We start from the raw sequence: 17,579 nt of genomic DNA, 5'->3' as shown, positions 1-17,579 counted from the left end.
CCAGAAGGAGAGGGTTAACAGGGAATGAGAAGGAAGGTCCTGCTCTATGGCTGTGAGCAGTATTCTCTGCAGGCTGCCATCAGTTACATGTAGTCACCTGGATGGCTTTCTCACATGCTTCTCCAGCAATGGAAAGTAACTTCTGCATAAACATGCAACCCCATGCTAGCTGAAGGGAAGCAGCAGCATCCTGGTGCTTTTTCCTGTTGTCCATGAGTTGCTTGAAGAAATAAAGACTGTTGTAGAAGGGGAGAGGGGACCTCTAATCCATAGCAGGAACCCATCTTCTCTACTATTTCTAGACCTTGTGTTGCTTTGCCTGTTCTTCCAGTTGTCATCCCATCATGGACTGCTGGGTCTCAAGGTGACTTACGAGCACTGATACAGTTTAAAAGGCCAAGAGTCACTTGTGGATATCTGCTCACACATTCTACTTTAACAGAACTCCTACTGATTGTACTGAAAGATGCAGAATTAAATCACAGAATCATTTGGGTTGGAAGGGACCCTTAAAGTTCACCTCGTCCAGCTCCCCTGCAATGAACAGGGACACCTGCAGCTCCATCAGGTGCTCAAAGCCCCATCCAGCCTGACCTTGAGTGTCTCCAGGGATGGGGCACCACCACCTCTCTGGGCAACCTGTGCCAGTGCCTCACCGCCCTGATTGTAAAAAACTTCTTTTTATGTCCAATTTTTAAATCTCCTCTCTTTTAGTTTGAAACCATTTCTCCTTGTCCTGTCACAACATATCTGGCTAAAGAATCTGTCCCCTTCTTTCTTATTGCTCTCCTTTAGCTATTGAAAGTCCACTCTCAGGTCTCCCTGGAGCCTTCCCTTCTCCAGGCTGCACAGGCCCAGCTCTCAGCCTGTCCTCACAGGGAGATGTTCCGTCCCTTGGATCATTTTTGTGGCCCTCCTCTGGACACACTCCAACAGCTCTGTGTCTCTCCTGTACTAAGGACTCCACATCTGGATGCAGCTCTCCAGGTGATGTCTCACAGTGCAGAGTAGAGGGGTAGATCACCTCTCTCGACCTGCTCACCACAGTGCTTTTAATGCAGCCCAGGATACGGTTGGTTTTCTGGGCCATGAGGGCACATTGCTGGCTCACATCCAGCTTGCTATCCACCAGTAGTCCAAGTCCTTTTTGACAGCCCTTAGACTAAGGTACTGCATGGAGACAAGTAAAGCATCAGGTCTCAGGGAACTTCTGTGTGATGAGATGTAAAAGTGGCTGCTGAAATTCAAACAAGCAGTGTTCCCATCCCTGCCCCAAAACATGATCCTTCCACAATAGGGTGGTGATCTTGCACAAAGTAGTTAAGAAAAAAGCAAACCATTGTGAAAGATCCTGATGTACTCCACATTCTTGGTTACGAAATCAGTTACAAAGAGATTGGCCTGGGTTAAAAACTGGAAAATAGGTCAGTGTGACTCATATGTCAATATTTACTGTATTTATGGCAACTCGTAGAAGGGAAAAGTCTTATCTATCTTCTATAATATTTTGAAAATTATCCTATTCCAATGACAAAATTCTCCCTACATCTGTGGCCTTGATGTTAGCTACCTGTAGAGACAGCCCAGTGAATTCACTACATCTTAGAGTCAAGTTGCTAAGTAAGAACCCAAAGATCACCATACCGTTTCTTCAAATGCAGCGGACAGGAGAAAGCTAGGACCTGCACAAGGAGCCAGAAACTCCTTCTGAGATGGAGGTCCCATGGACTTGAGGTGTGTGTAGCAGAGGGCAGTCTGGTAAAGCAGCAGTCCTGCCTGGATCTGTCCTCATGTGAGTGGGGGAAAGCTTTATAGCATCCCCTATAAAGGAGTCCCCTGTGTTTGTGCTGAAAGGCTCTAATGTCTTTGTCATTAATGATGTTCTGGAATGAAATATTTTTGTTGGCTGAATTGCATGATTTTACCATGGACATAGATCAATTGATAACGAGCTGTAGAAGCCTTGCTGAAATAAGCTCTCAGCTGAAGAAAAACTGGGAGCTGCCGAGCTAGAGTATGACTCTTTCCCCCTGAGGCTTTCTATTCTACCATGCTGATTTCCTCCTAGAAATCCTGTAGCATTCGCAGGATAAATTAATGGGAGGGTATGCAGGAAGCCTGTTATCTGTGCAACTGGAATAGCTTGGATATGGACAAGCAGTTGGATGGACTGGCTGATTCCTAGACCAAATCCAGAGTTTTGCAGCACTAGTAAGATGTGGTGATGCTGCTTATCGAGTATAAGCATTTACACATCCCCATTAAGCATCTTTCCATTGTGTCATTTTTCCTAAGGAGCAGCTCTGCAAGTCCTCCAATATCACAAGTCTGAACCTCAGCAGGGCTTAGTCAACCCCACTTCCAGGACTGAGAATGAGCTTAGATGCCTGGCTCAGTGGGTGATTTCCCCCATGAGAATATTCTGTACTCTCACTGAAGAGACTTATGTTCACTCTGCGTTTCATAGATGACTCCACCCCACAGCAGGAAAGAAGTCATACTGGAGAGGATGAGAGTCCATGGCTATATGGCTTGCAGCACGCTTTCAGCTGAATAGTGCTATGTATTGCAGTGCTCCATCTGTTCCTGAACAAGCCAAGTTATCTTTAGATCTGAACATGTCAGCGTTGTATGGCAGTGGTATGAGCCACTTCAGCTTGCACTGTGGTGTTCCTGTAGTAGTTAGAATTGTTTCTGCAGAAAACTGTCCCAGATGATTTTTTCCTGCTTCTGTTTTCATATTACAGGCAGAACTCCTACAGCCTTTATATATATTTATATATACATATAAAAGCTGTCTGTATTTGAGAACAATGTTCTAAATGGCCACCTGTTTCAATAACAGTGCTGCAGCATTGGAGAAGATGACTGCAGGAGTATCTTCCCACAAGTGAAAGCTTCATCTGGTTGATTGAAAACCGTATTAGATCTTGAGGATCTGACCTGCTGACATCTTGTCATATATATATTTATAGCATGCAGCAATGGAATGTACGTGTGCAAGAGTGCCAGCACCTCGATATAGAACCTAGCTCTGAATACAAGGGCGTGCGTGTTGTGTTGCTATTTGAATATGTAAATAAATGGGGCTATATATAGCTCTATATGTTATGTACATGTTGAGCGAAGGTGGCAGATACGACAGCTGAATAGCTTTGCTGTTTCTGAATGCTGATATAGGCTCCCTGCGTGCTCCCTACATCTCTCGTGCTCGCTCCTACCACTCTCAGCCTTTCTGCTATCACATTTTTCAGGCCTCTGGAGAAGACTGTGTGTGGGGACAGGAGCTGTTAATATTCTGAGTCTGTGCGGAGTTGCTAGGCTACAGAGAAAAATGAACATTCAAGGAAAAATGATGGTGAAAGGGAAAGGATCTGCTGAGCTGTTTGTAGATCCAGAAAGGCCTTCTAGTCAGATGAAAGGGGTCGTTTTGGGGAAGGAGGTAGTGCATGCATGTGGGATGAAATGCGGGCGGTCTCTGCTGCCCTGGCACATGCAGACTCTTGGGGTGTCTCCAGCCAGGAAACTGACAGGGAAAGAAGTGAAAGGCAGGATCCTACAGCCCCTGCTTCCTTCCATACCGCTGCCTGCAGGGCACATGCAGCTGGCTGCCTTCCATCTGCCAGGGAGCAGTGGGCCACTGGGCTGGGATGTGCACTCTTATACATCCCTCACTCCCCTCTTTACAGGATGCTGTGAGCTCCCATCTGAGGCTCTAGTGAAGAGGAATGCAAACTCAAACATGTTTACATCTTGCAAGCTGGACTTCATCTCCCTCTTCCACTGCTGTAACCTGCTGCTACAGGATCTCCTTTTACGTCATTGTGACTGCAGGAGAAGGCAGCTTGTGCCTTTCATCTCCCTTCCCATGCACTTTGCATTCCTAGGTCATGGATACACAAAATATACTGACCTTTTTTGTTCATCAGGTTTCCAACTGAGGTTCAAGCAGACTTGAAGGTCTACAACACACCAGCTCCAGTATGATCTTGGTTCTCCTGAATCTCAGTCTAGCTCCTGAATGCTGATCTTCTTCTTCCTTGTAAATGAGTGTGGTGATCTAGCTCTAGAGGCTGAGCGCCATCATATCTACCAGGTGTCTTTTGTTCCTCTCTTCTGGAAGGTCAGCTTTGCCCTGTGCTCATGTTCCTGTCTGCAAGATTTCTGCTCCCTCGCAATATTGCTGGCTGTATCAGAACCCTCAGAAAAATTAAACAGTGCCTTTGGGTATTTTTATTATCTGGATACTTTATTTACCGAGCTCACATGGGCTCCCTGCCAACAACTTTCAGCCAACTCTGCAAATAGAGCTCCTTGGCTCCAGGACTGTTGGTCCTGGTGCTGCAGAGAGCACTCATTCAGCATGGACAAGGACTGCAGCTTGTTCTTTGCCATCCAGTTGGCCGTGAAGTCCAAGTCTGCTTGCTTGTGGACCTCTACAGCCTGCTGAAATCTGTTTTTTGCCTCATGCATCCTGTAATAAACTTGACTCGTTCAGCAGGATCAGGAGTGTTTCATAAGCTGCATTTTGAAGGCTATCGTCAGTTAACTACACTGCACTCATCCATCAGATTTATGCTCCTGCAGCCACGACTTGGATTGCTGAAGTGGGAGAATGATAGTGTAGGCCATATCTTGTGTGCTGCTGCTGCTCAGTCTGGCTCCTTTGGCTTTGCCCATGCACAATCAAGGGCATGACTGGAAGCAGAAGTAGCCTGGAAGTGCGGTACCCCATCTGGTCAGCGCCCTAGATGGTAGATGTTGCCAAGAATGGGTTATCCATTGCTATCCTTCTACCTTACAGTTGTCCCAGAATGACTGTACAGTTCTCTGCTCACACCACAAGTGACTGCTAGCCCTTTTTTTCTAACACAATCTGCAAACATAGAGGTCACAGATACAGCTATGCAGAGTACTCATGTAGAATCTGTCACATCAGATATAGAAATGGGCCTGTGTGTACAAAAGTCCTGGGGTTTTCGAGTGCAGTAATTTACGAAAGTTTTCATGGGCCTGTTGAAAAGCAAGCCTTGTTTTTCAGACCACAGGCTGCCATCCTCTCCCTTTAGGACCCTTTAGGAAACACCCCCACTTGGCCTAGCTGTGCCATGTGACCAGAAAAATGTTCTGCATCTTCTGTGCCTGATTCCACATCATCTCTGCCCAGTCCCAGTTATCTTTTCTACATGATCAAACTCTTGTGCTTTCTAAGGGAAATTAGCTCTACCTTGTAACCTTCTGGTCAAGCCACTCTGCACCAACCGAGTTGCCAACCAAGTGGTGGCAATTATTCCACCCAGGACATGTTAGTTGTCTAACATCATTTAAAAGATTTGTTTGCCTCCAGCTGCCTCCAGGGAAATAACATCTTTGCAGCATTTTATTTATTTTTTTTTGACTGTGGAATAACAACTCTTCTTTCTCTAAGTTGAAACTGTCTTTCAAGCATAGTGTGCCTTGATAATGCAGAAAGAGCCATAGTTTTGTTGCTCAGAACTGTATGTACAATATTTTATTCTGCAATGTAAAGTAGTAGTATTGCTTCATTCATGCCACGATTCCCTATCCATGATCTTGAATACCACAGTGAATTATAAACTCCATTTAAAGTTTTATTTTCCCAGGAAAAAAAATAAAAAAAGAAAGAAAAAAAAGTAGTTTCTGTGCATTGCACACTTAGCACTTGCCTAGAGATGTAGGATCCCAAACTGCAACAGAGAGGCAAGTTAGCATCACTGTCTCAATTTTACAGGTAAGAGAAAATGGGACGTAGATTAAAGTGCCCAAAATCTCCTACAGAATAGCATTGACTGAGCTGAAAGAGAGACACAGAAGTGTTTTGTAGAGTACCTAATCCCAGTGGGCTTCTAAGTCCCTTGAAGGATTTAGAAGTATCCTTTTCTCCTTGCCATTCCTCCCTTCTCTTCCCATGGTGTCTGGCAGTCAGTGTCTATTTGGAGGGCTTCAGAAACTCTCCTGTCTGGAGTATGGTTTGACTAGGTTGGTGTCCAATAAACCTCTTGACAAGACAATGAAGAGGACATTTCATTAAAAAATAATAATAATTCTTAAAAAATAATAGCCCAGAGGAATGAGGAGTTCTGGGAATGTTTTAGTGAAATTGCATTCTTCTGCTACCGTGTTGTTCCTGCTAGAAAGCATAATGAGTGTTGACCACTTGAATTGAGCAGCTCTCAGCAAGCAAGAGGTAAGAAAGTCACTGTAAAATGAAAATTCTCTGAAGGTGCATGCAGAGGCTGTGAAGCACCTTTGAAGGAGTTTAGGGAGTGTCATCAGTCTTCCAGCTTCACCTTTTCTTTGGCATAGTCCAGCATTCTCCCCTCAGCCTTCTGAGGGCTTTAGAAACCCATATCTTCACTAGTCGCTGTTTAAATGTCTCACTCGAATTCAATTTAGCTTAATAGGCTAGTTGTTGCATGTTTAATTGGATACAAATGATTATTAAATACATATTTCTGAGCTTTAATGGCTGTATATTAGATAAGCCCGTATGTGTAAGCAGCCGGACACTGGTAATATGCTGCAAGGTAATAAGGGTAGCTACAAGGACGTACAAATAGGTGGGATGGGGGAAGCTGGGAGATGGGTGAAGAAATAGGATGCAGCCACCACTGCTGTTCTATGGTTTGTTGTGGGTGTGCAAAATGCAAGTATGTAGCATGCTAACATAACGCAGGACTAGCACCAGTACAGACGCTGTAGAGATGGAGTGTGGCAGGAGAGAAATAGGGCAACAAGATGACACTTCACTTGCACACCCCTAGTTGTTGAGGATACAGCTGATATGTCCCAGTTTCTGGACATGCATTCAGCAATTAAACACATGCAAATTACTACAAAAGTAGATCAGATTGGTGAGGGGAAACATCTCCATGCAAAGTTCTTCCAAGGTCCTAAGAAAAATGAGTTCAAGATCACAAAGACCTGCTGCACAGAGGTGCACAAAGCCTGTCCTAGAAGCAAACACATTTGTTCCCTTGCATTATTAGCAGAGATATTGCAGGTACACTGTGGTTCTCCTATCACCCAAATCTGAGGATATTTGTTTTTTCAAAATTAGGGTAGATGGAAAAAGATTCTGGATTTCACTCCTTCTAAGTTGAATAGGAAGAAGGACAATATCTAAAATAGTTGTCACTTTATGTATAGCAGTTGTCATGCAGAACTTCAGACTTGTAAATTGGGCACTGGTTTGCACCAAAAGATAAATTAAAAGCAGGATGTTGGCAGAATTCTCTCCCCATGAAAAAGCACAGTAAGTACAAGAGCTGCTGCCTCCTGCCCTAGGCAAAGGTGAGAGTCTAAGACAGACTTTGTGCTGTCTTGGAGAAGGAAAGATTGCTATCATATCTTTACTAATGCCAGATTAACTGGTGCTTTTTAAGATCTGGAACACACTGATTTGTCTTATCTGCATGGAAATGGACAATCCACTGTGAGGGCAAAGGAGCTTTCTTAAACAAGCATGCTAAGAACTGTGGCCATCTTGCCCTGTCCTTCATATATTTTCTTGTGCATTTTACACTGCTCTGCTTCTTCGCAAAAGATTGCAGGCACATTGTCTCCTTCCCTTAAACATAATTCTTATTTTCTCTGCCCTCTCCTTAAAATAAAACATACTGGAGGACTACTTTGTCCTTTAATTTCTCTCCCAGGAATGACGGGAACAGGAGCTGGTGTTTAATCATCAAAGAAGTTGAAGCCAACAAACTGTTCATTAGTCTCTGGCAGTGGCAGCTTGGTTTTTACTAAGTCAGATGTTCCATTTTTCTCTCTCTTTCTGAAGCATCTTGGCTTTCCTAATGTTCTTTTATGATCTTGGACAAGGAGACCATATGTCATTTGCCTACATGGGGTAGGACTTTTATTTGGTCACTTCTCCAAAGGGAGGTGTTTCGTCAAAGTTAGGGGTGGGGGGAGGACTGGGGGACAAAATTAAGTGGCACATCTAGTTGTGGAGTAAGTTGTAAAATGGCCTTTATTCCCCTCATTGCTTCCAGCACCTTTCAAATTCTTGGTGAAATGCAGCCTACACGAGCTGACTGGAATTGTTGCCTTCACTTTAAAAGCTCTCTCACCTTAGAAGAAAGGTACTGAAGACATGGGCTAGGCACAGGAGACATCCACACTGCCAGAAATACTGTATTCTAAGCAAAGATTTGACTCTTTTGCATGTAGTATTCCTTCAATTTCCAATTCTGGCTTTCAAATCTGCTGTAGCCTGCAACAAGAATGCACACTTCTGCCTCTGGTCAGGTTTTGTACTGGGGACAGCATAGGTCACAGCAGAGAAGAAACCAATCAGATCCAACCTTCCAATGATCCACATCTGCCAGGAGCTGTGCTGAGGGTTTATGAGCAGCCTGCCCAGGAGGGATGCTTCTGGTGTCTGTCCGCTGGGATCTGGAGCTTCTGCCTTGCAGCAGGATGCTCTGCATCCTTGGGCTGCTCTCCGTTCCTGGTATGTTAGTCCCTCCCTTTTATAACCTGGAGGACTGTTTTCTCCACATCATGCCTTGGCCTTCCAAAATGCCGTTAAGCACCTGACCTCGTGCTTTTGTAACAAGTTCCATCGCTTCTGTGGAAAGTTGTTTTCATTACTTTGCCTTCAGCCTGTTCTTGTACAGCGACCCACTGCAGAAAATCAGACGCCGTCATCTTAAGTCTCTGCTTAGTATTTAGTATTTAATCTGTGCAATATTTTTCCTCCCTTGCTGCTTCCTTCTTCTATCAGAGCCTTTCTACTGGTTTTGTTTTTGTGGGGTTTTTTTTTTTTTGATGCATTTAGTTATTTGTATACTGCTCAGTAACCATTACGTTTACAGAAGAAGGTGGAACTCCGTAAGCTGAAGTAGCAGAGGATTACAATTACTTGTTAACTGGGGAAACTGGGAGACCCTCATACATGTTGCTCTGTGTTTGTCCTCTCTGGAGTTCTGCAGAAGATACCTTTCTCCATCCATATCCCTCTTGTGTCCACATTCCAGCCTTTCACTATTCAAGTTTTCTTGCGTTGTCTTTGGTTTGAGACCTCTGTTGCATCAGAAAGGATGAGCTATCAGTCCCATTCTGTTGTTTGGAGATGTATACTAACAGCCCTGTCCTCATTAGCTGGTAGGATGCACTGTCATTCTAACATGTGAGGACTCCAGATAAGCTCCTCTTCATTCTCTGGGGCTTTTGCTGGCCTCAACATGTGCTACCCTCCTTCCTTTCAGGGAGGCAGCTCTGGAGTGTCTGCCAGCTCCACATGCTGCTCTCACCTGGAGAGCTCTGTCTCCTCTGCTTTGTGCATGCATCACATGGGTAGCGGGAGAAGAAGAGAGCAAAGCCTCTGAAAAGGCTGAGAGTGAAGGGGCTCACGGCTGACAGCTCACTGTGAGCTGCTGGGCAGAGCAGAGTGGGTGGAGGGAAGTGAAGGAGGTCCCATGGGGATGGTCATGCAGAGCAGCCTTCAGCAAGCTCAGGTGCCACCTTAGCTTTGAGAGGGGCTGGATGGAGCTGCCGTGCCAACCACAGCTGGGCTGTGAGGTCCACTTTGTGAGGCATGGAGGGCAGCACAGGAGTCCTGCAGTAAGTGATGGGGCTGGGGCAACCCCTGAGCCCTATCATTTCAGGGCATCATTTGTGGGGCAAACCAAGAGATCTTGTGATAAATGAGTAGAGGGTCTTGTGGGTGGAAGATAAGTGTATCTTGTTGGGAAACACGCAGCCCTTCTGGTGCAAGAGATGTGGTTTATAGGTCAGTGAAACTTGGAAGGGATCAGCTGGCTCTGAGAGAGACTCTCCCCTTTGCAAGGGCTGCTGGCTGTAGCATCTTAGTGGAGTCCAGTGGAGTGCAGGCTGAAATGGCAAGTCAAGCTATGGTGGCAGAACCTAGCTGGAGAAGGTTGGCAGCTGTCTTTGGAAAGCTTGCATTTCCCGGGGGTGGAAAATGCAGAGAACCAAGTGGATGCATTTTACTTCTGAACATGTGCATCCTTCAGAAGCCCCATTCCTAAGTTCTTTGCAGTGCTGCCTGCACTGTGCCTCTGATGAGGAGTGGGCTCCTCTGCTCTTCTTTTGCCTCCCCTCCCCAAATAGACACCAGGCTACAGGGGAGGGCTGGGCAGGTGCAGACTCCCTCCAACACAGGTCTTGCCTTTCCTCACCCACTGGGAGAGGTAAGCAGGGAGAACATTTTCTTTTAGCAGGGTCCTTAACCAAAATCAGAATGAGGGATGGATTGGGAAGCAAGAGTTCAGTCCTTTAAAAATCATAGCAAAACAATTTCTTGGCCAGAAAGCCGGCACTATTTATTTATTTATTTATTTATTTTGTTCTTTTCACTATAATACAAAGGTGACAGAAATAGCTTTTGTTTCCAGACAACACCACAAATTTGCTCTGTGACCTTTCCGATGCGCCTGTGGGTCTAGGTTTCCGAATAAGAGTTAGGCACTCAAAACCTGGCGTGCCTATACAGTGGTATTACTGGAGCTTATTTTCAGAGGTGCTAATCAAACCTGGCTTTGAGTAAAGTAAGTGGGAGAAGGTGGGCAGGCAGGATATCTCTACACCCAGACCAGCTGTTAGTGCAGAAGCAAGGTCCCCACCAGCCCTTCCCTGCGCAGCAGAAATACCCCTCATGCAAACTTGCATGGTCCAGGGGGCTCCTGTTGTGCTGTCATTATCTGCATAGGAAGAAACATATCTATGACCCCAGCAGTTCATTTGCATGCATTGGCAGAATGCTTTTTATTTAGGGACTTGTGAAAAGTTACTGGTTTCTGTCAGATTGTGCACGTGGTTTCCCCTGCCCACTTCCTAATCTACATCTTGTTAGCTGGTTACCCATAAAAATCTGGCTCCTGGCCTATTTAAGAGCTGTTGAGAGAATATTTTGTCATTTTGTACAAGACCCCTTCCCGTACTACTCATTTATCTGAAAGGAAATAATTATTCTTCCAGCACAGCGCCGCAATACTGTGTATGTCTTGGTGAATAAGCTGATTTGGGGCCTCTGGGCCTCTCCAGGATATACAGTTACTGTAGAGCATCTCAAGTTGTTTCTGCAAGGCTACAGCTATGGGCCACAAAACATCTCTCCCTGCCCTTTAGAAAGATCTTGACTTAGCTGCCGTTTTAAGCTTCAGCTTTGTACAGTTGGAGTGGAAAGGAGTAGGAGATACGTACGGCACTGCAGTGGCTGGGGATGGTTAGGGCACTGCCCCTTACCCAGTCGATCATGCTTCACTGGTGACAGATTTCCTCCACATATGTCCCTCGCCGAGAATCACGATGAGCTCCCAAGTCTGCTCATACAACAAGGCAGGCGCTAATAGCTTGTCACGGCTGGCCTGGGCTGACTTTGAATCCTTGGCCTGGAGGTGAGATTTTCCGCGTGCCCTTGGGAACCTCCCGAATTTCTGCTCAGACTAGAAGTGGCTTTTAGCAACTGCCTTGTTTCCATTTTCCCAGAAGAAAACACAGCCCTCCCCAGCTGGTGGTGGTTCAGAAAGAAGCATCTGGGTGCCAGCAAAGGTGGAGACCCACCAGATGTCTCCGCAGTGGCAGTAGAGAGGGTCTGAGTTATGCCCCTGCATGTTTCTCTCCTAGGACTACACCATCACCATGTACTTCCAGCAGAGCTGGCGGGACAAACGCCTGGCATATAACGACCTTCCTCTCAACCTGACCCTGGACAACCGGGTGGCCGACCAGCTGTGGCTGCCAGACACCTATTTCCTGAATGACAAGAAGTCCTTTCTGCATGGGGTGACGGTGAAGAATCGCATGATTCGACTCCATCCTGATGGGACAGTCCTGTATGGCCTGAGGTAGGTGTGAGGGGGATTCTTGTTGGTTATGTTTGTGAATGACTTCTCATCTAAATTTCCCCCATTTGGATGATATTCTGGTATTTTCTTAAGGCACAGACAGGGACCCAAGCCATATAGAGGTGCTGCACAGGTTTAAGCATCTTTCTCCTGGCTGGAAATGGTTGTTACCTTCAGACGGCCAAAGTTCCCTCTATTGCTATAGATAGGTGCTGGAGATGGGAAGAGTTGGTTCTGTGCTTTTCAGGTTACTGTCATACAGTGCGTTCACTTCCATTTGAAACACTCATTTTCAGTTGCTTATAATTTTCTGTAAGTTTGGCCTAGGGAGACAAGAATTCATCACTCCGGTATCTAACTTCTGTAGCATTTGAATCCAATCATTTCAGTCATTTTTGACCATAAAATTTAAGAAATGTTTTTGGACCATTAAAAAAAAAAAAAAAAAGTCTCCTGTCTTTATCAGAGCAATTTTGATGATTGTGCTTTGAAAGCTGATATTTAGTAGGGGAATGGATGGTCCTCAGAGAGGAGGCTTCTTGTGGTGTCTGGAACAGATTTGTGTTGGCAGTCCACAGGATTTGAAAGTACTCTGAGTGCAGTGAAGGTGGCAAAGGCTGGCTTGCTGTGTTGCCTGGATCTATGGAGATGCCAGGGCAGACAGGGGCTAAAAGAGAACTCTGCAGCTGTAAGTAGAAGTGCAGCGCAGTTTTGGATGCTGTAGCTGAGATCTAGGCAATGATTTCCCCAACCCTGTGTTTGTCTGCTTTGAGCTGTTCGCCTAGGTTGTTTTTTTTTTTGTGGGTGTTTTTTTGTGTTGTGTTTTGTTGTTTCTTTTTTTTTTTTTTTTTTTCCTTTTTTCCTTTTCAACTACCAAAATTCACAGCTGGCTTTTAGACCTGCCTCCACATTCACAAATGATTGTGATAGCAGCTCTGGGCTTACGTCCCAGTGCAGCAGAGGGGGAGGAAAGACCTTTCTCTTTCAAAGAGGGTACACCCACCCTTCCCATTTACAGTATCAGCTCTTCTGCTGCCTTGTGCTTTGTGGCAAAGTCTGACTTTTTATGATGATTTTCTCCTTTTTAAGTAGCAGGGCTGCTTCTGGGAGAGAGAGGCTGAGTGTGGGCAATGCAAAGCAGGGCATTGTTCTGCTAGGGACAATGGGGTGACTGTACCCAGTGTTTCCCTATGGCAGAGCTCTGGGAAGTCAAAAGAGAAGCATTGGCTGCTGGTGGTAAGGAGCAGGCTGGAGTAGGTCTTGTGATGTTTGCATTTAATTGTCCTTCTGAATAGAGGATGCTTCTTGCTTTTCTGATACAACAAAAGATGGAATAAGCTCAACTGCGAGCCTCCACCAATTCCACCTCTCCTTTCTCAGGAGCATCCATCTCTTGACCTTGGGCCAGTAACATTGCTTGGCTGATTCTGCTCTGAACTTTACTCACTCACCAAAAAGATTGTAACCTTCACCCAGCTGGCTACCCCAGATTTCTCCATTGCATTAAACAAAGTACGAAGGTTGGGCTGGGCAAGAAGATGCTTTGATTCAGGGTACGTAGGAGCAGAAACCCTGTCCTATTGTGAAGGAGGGGGCACAAAGTGTTGTGAAGCTGGAGCTGCTGAGCCAGCCCACCTGAGTGCAGAGCTGCATCCCCCAGGCTGGTAGGAGACCTTAGCATGCACCTGCACAGCAAAAGAAGCAGAGATGCTGGTATCTAGTATATTTTTATCAGCTGCCATTTAATCAGCTCCAAGAGTAAACAGTGTGAACCCTGCTGCACAGGTGAAAAGCAGTGGAAGCCCACGGAGGATTTGCAGGGCAAGGATGCTGTGTGAGCACCTCCGGCACTGTTCCTGCCCAGGGCCTTGCAGCACGGGCAGGGGAGCTCGGCTCCCTCCCAGCGCCTGCGTAAATGGGTGAGCTGAGGAAAACTGCATCCAGGCCAAAAGAAAGAAAATGACAGCTGTTTGCCCCTGTTATTTCCAGGGCCGTAGTAAGAGCTGCCTGTGTTGTTTTAACTTTTGGCTGGTTTTCCTGGAAGCTGCTCTCTTGCCCCTGGAGAAAACTGCAAATGCAAAAATGAAGCAGCAAGCAATTGCAACTGCTGTTCCTGGGCTGTGCCTCTGGCCAGGGTGGCTGGCTTTCAATGCCCTGAAGGCTTTGGGGTACAGGGGGACAAGCCAGGTGCCCTGAATGCCTGAAGTCCCTCAAAATTTATTCATAGTGGTACAGACAACGTTTCCTTTAGGGCTTACAGTCTGGACTGACTCCTGCACCTGTGGTTTTGCTGACCACAGAAGTGCTAGGTGCAGTTTTGCAGGTGCAAAGAATTGTGAACGTATTCAAAAATACACAGCCACGTGCACAGCAGGTGTAAGCAGGTAAGAAAACAAGCTGAACATTCACCTGTGCTCCCTTTATCTTCGTACACGTGCACCTGCACTTGCTCTGCAAAGAGTAAGGAAAGTGCAGGTCCTTCCTGTAGGGTGAAGCCTGGTCTCGCCTTGTCTTGCATTGCTGGAAGGATTTTAAAATGGAGTTGCTCTGATAGAAGAAAGCTGAAGAAGGCAATTTCTGCTGGTTCCTTTTATTTAACCTTTGTCGGCCCACTTGTTTGTTTTTGCCCAAGCAAGATAGCACAGCTCTGCTCTTTCTCCTTCTACCTTCTCACCAGCCGCTTCCCCCTCCTTTGAGCTGATCCTGTAGCAAAGTGACTCAATCGTGCTATTTGTGGCACAACAGTCATTTTTCTTTCCAGCAGTCTCTGATGTCAGAGAGCGGGGAGGATGACACCCTGGCAGCCCCGGCTCCAGCAAGCATTCAGGCAGGATCAGGCTCAAACCCCAGAGCAGAAGACAAGGTCCAAGTTAGCTCACGTGGAAGTCAATGGGTATTTTGTTTCTGACCTCAGTGAGGACAAGATCAAGCCTCAGATAACTCGTTTCCATGAGTAAATGAAGCCCTTTATTCCACTGCTCTGTTTCATTGTGGAAGCTGTGTGTCAGAAAAGCATATGCTTGTTTTTGATAGAATTAGCGAATTAGTGGATGAAGGGAGAGCAGCAGATGTAATATAGCTACATCTTAGGAAAGTGCTCGATACAAAAGCTTACTCCAAAATTAATTCACGCTGGGCTAGGATTAAAAGCTGGTTGCCAGGTCTCCGACAAAAGGAATGCATAAACAGCCACGGGCTGTGCTGGGAGGCGATGCGGGGCTGCCGTGGGTATTTCCCAGCTCCATCCCCTCAAGTTGGGCCAGATCGTGGGGACTGGAACCCAGATCCAACCCAAGGGATGCTCCTAGCGGCTGAGGTCTGCTGTGGGAGGGTGCAAAGCCAGCAGGGTTTTAGGAAGCATGAAGCGGTAGGATTGTGCCTGGGCTCCTCCGGCCCCTCCGTATCTTGCAGGGGTTACAAAAGCCCATGAAGCACAGGCAGTCACCTGGGGCACGCAGCAGGAAAGTGCTAAAACAACACGTTAGGTCTGCAGTACGAAGCGAGGCTTAAGGGAACTGCCCGCCAAGACAAAGCAGTTCATTGGTGTCACAGAGAGAGGTGAATAAAACAGTGAGGAGGAGCTGGATAGAACTGGCTGGGTTTAATGCATCTTTCCTCCTAATGGCTTTTTGTCAGAAATTGCACCGGCTTCATCCAATTTTAAACAACAACAACAACCACAAAAAAAGGAATTAGGGAGAAATTTTTCATTTAAAGAAGTGCTTCGGAGCGCGTTGATGTTTCACTCCTGATGCTATGCAGAGAATTTTTCACTCATGCCAATACTCCCCTCACTATTTCCAGCTGCTGTTACTGCCACTGCTGGCGTGCGCAGGGAGGACCATCAAACCATTCCTCTGGACCTCTGGAGACTGTTCAGCCTCTGCTGTAGTATTCAATAAGCTTTTCATTATCACGCAGAGAAGCTACATGTGACGGAGTGAGATTTCCATCTCCAGCCCGTGCAGCTTCCATTTGGTAGCGAAACATTCGGCAGTTGACACTCATCAAATGCTGATGTCATCAGTATTTTCCTATCTGTTTTCAGAGGCCTAAAAATAGAAACAACTGTAACGACGCTGAAATTCTCGCACAGCAATGCGAAATCGTGTTTGAAACCAGCTTAAAAACGTCTTTCGGGGAAATCTTGAAGCTCTTGGGTTGCATTCCAATTAAGGGAAAAAACTGAATCCCAGCAGAACAGGCGCTTTGGGGGGCTGGGGCTGCAGGCCTGTGCTTGCTGGGACAGTGGGCAGCAGCGTGGAGCTGAGCGGACAGCAGGCAGGATGCAGCACCAGGCTGGCGAGGAGCCTGGGTGAACTGAGCAACTGGGAGCTGCAGAGGAATTTGATGACACAGACTAAATCCTGTGCAGGGAGAATGAGGGATCTCCTCCTGCGAAGGTGGTAGCGGTGGGGTGTACGTGTGTTTTTGCTTTGCTTTGCTTTGCTTTTTTATATCGCTGCTGCCCATGAGAGTCACTGCAGTGAGGAGTGTTGGAGATGAGGCAGTTTGGATACAGGGGAGCTGAAGCATTGCAGAGCGCTGAGCCCAATGGGGTGCAGACCTCCACTGTTCCCATTGGTGTAAATGCCTGTTCAGGGCTAGAAGCAAAGATGAGAGAGTCGATATACTTCAAACAGCTCCTCATTCGCAGTTTACACCTGAGTGAATCCAGGTGTACATATTTTGGCAGCACTTGCTTTATGCTTTTATGGGACTGCATTCCCACCACTCCCAGGGAAGCGCAGCCCTTGTACCGCAGCGAGCTGTCCTCCTCCTGGCACTGTGCTCACTGCTGGGCCAGGCAGCACTCACACACCTCTTCCAGCTCATCTTGTGCAGGGGAGCAGCGCAGGTTGTCCCAGCATCCCCATCTTCTGCACAGCCACCACCAGGCACGCTGCTGCACGGTGCCGCTGAGGCTGCTCTCTCTGCTGCCCATGGTTTAGGTTCTGCTGCAGCTCGGCCTGGGGTCTTCTTCAGAGCTCCCATCACCAGCCCAGCTCTTGACCAAGGCCCACCCCTGTCTGCGCTTCATTCTCCATATTCCAGCCTGAGCTTTTTGGTTCTTCAGTTGGCAGAAAGGGTCCTTCTGCTCACGTCCCAGACCGTGTCCGGGTTTCTGCTGGGACAGAGTTGGTTTTGGAGCCAGGAGTTGGCCTCGATGATCCCCGTGTGTCCCTTGCAACTCAGGATATTCTGTGATTCTGTGATTCTATAGTGTCTGGTGTGGTGCTGTGTTAAGGAGTGGGAGAAGGGCTCATTCCGTGGGTGAAGTACTAGTTTAGAAGAGCTTTTTTTCTCTCCATCTAATCGGAACGCAGCGCATGGTGTTATTTATCAAAGGAAGCCTATGCAAGCACAGATGCTTTTGGAAACACAGTGACCTTAGCAGGACTGTGCCAAGGCTTATGGAGTTGGTTTTAGGCACACAGACACAAGAGGAAAATATTCCATATCCTTGCCTTGCTCTTGGTTCTAACATGACCTCCGGGAGTCTGCAAAGATCAGACCGTGTTAAAAGAATGGCAAAATTCACCACGGGTTTATAAATCCCTCCAGGCCCTTCGAAGTTTGTGCTTACTGCCAGGCAAAAGGTGACATTTGCCAGCATGATTTTATGACTGACTTTGAGAATGTGCAGAGTGAAAATTCGATTTCATTTTTTTCCCCTCATTCAGCAAAACAGCAATTTTGCCTTTCCTTCTTCTTAGTCACCGGAATTCCTGTACGAGT

The 17,579-nt window shown here is 46.6% G+C and overlaps 1 protein-coding gene across 2 annotated transcripts in view; it reads left to right on the top strand.

The window, feature by feature from the left end:
- The window catches only part of GABRQ (gamma-aminobutyric acid (GABA) A receptor, theta), a 66,696-nt gene that overhangs the window by 33,005 nt on the left and 16,112 nt on the right, over nucleotides 1-17,579 (top strand). For both annotated transcript variants that reach the window (NM_001167704.2, NM_001167703.2), the window contains exon 4: nucleotides 11,620-11,840. In NM_001167704.2, coding sequence (NP_001161176.1) covers nucleotides 11,620-11,840 — 221 coding nt within the window. The remainder of the gene's footprint in view (nucleotides 1-11,619; nucleotides 11,841-17,579) is intronic.

The sequence above is a fragment of the Gallus gallus genome, chromosome 4, assembly GCF_016699485.2.
Source record: "Gallus gallus isolate bGalGal1 chromosome 4, bGalGal1.mat.broiler.GRCg7b, whole genome shotgun sequence".
Classification (NCBI taxonomy): domain Eukaryota; kingdom Metazoa; phylum Chordata; class Aves; order Galliformes; family Phasianidae; genus Gallus; species Gallus gallus.
Note: the sequence above shows the minus strand (reverse complement) of the source record. Positions and strands in the feature narration are given on the sequence as shown.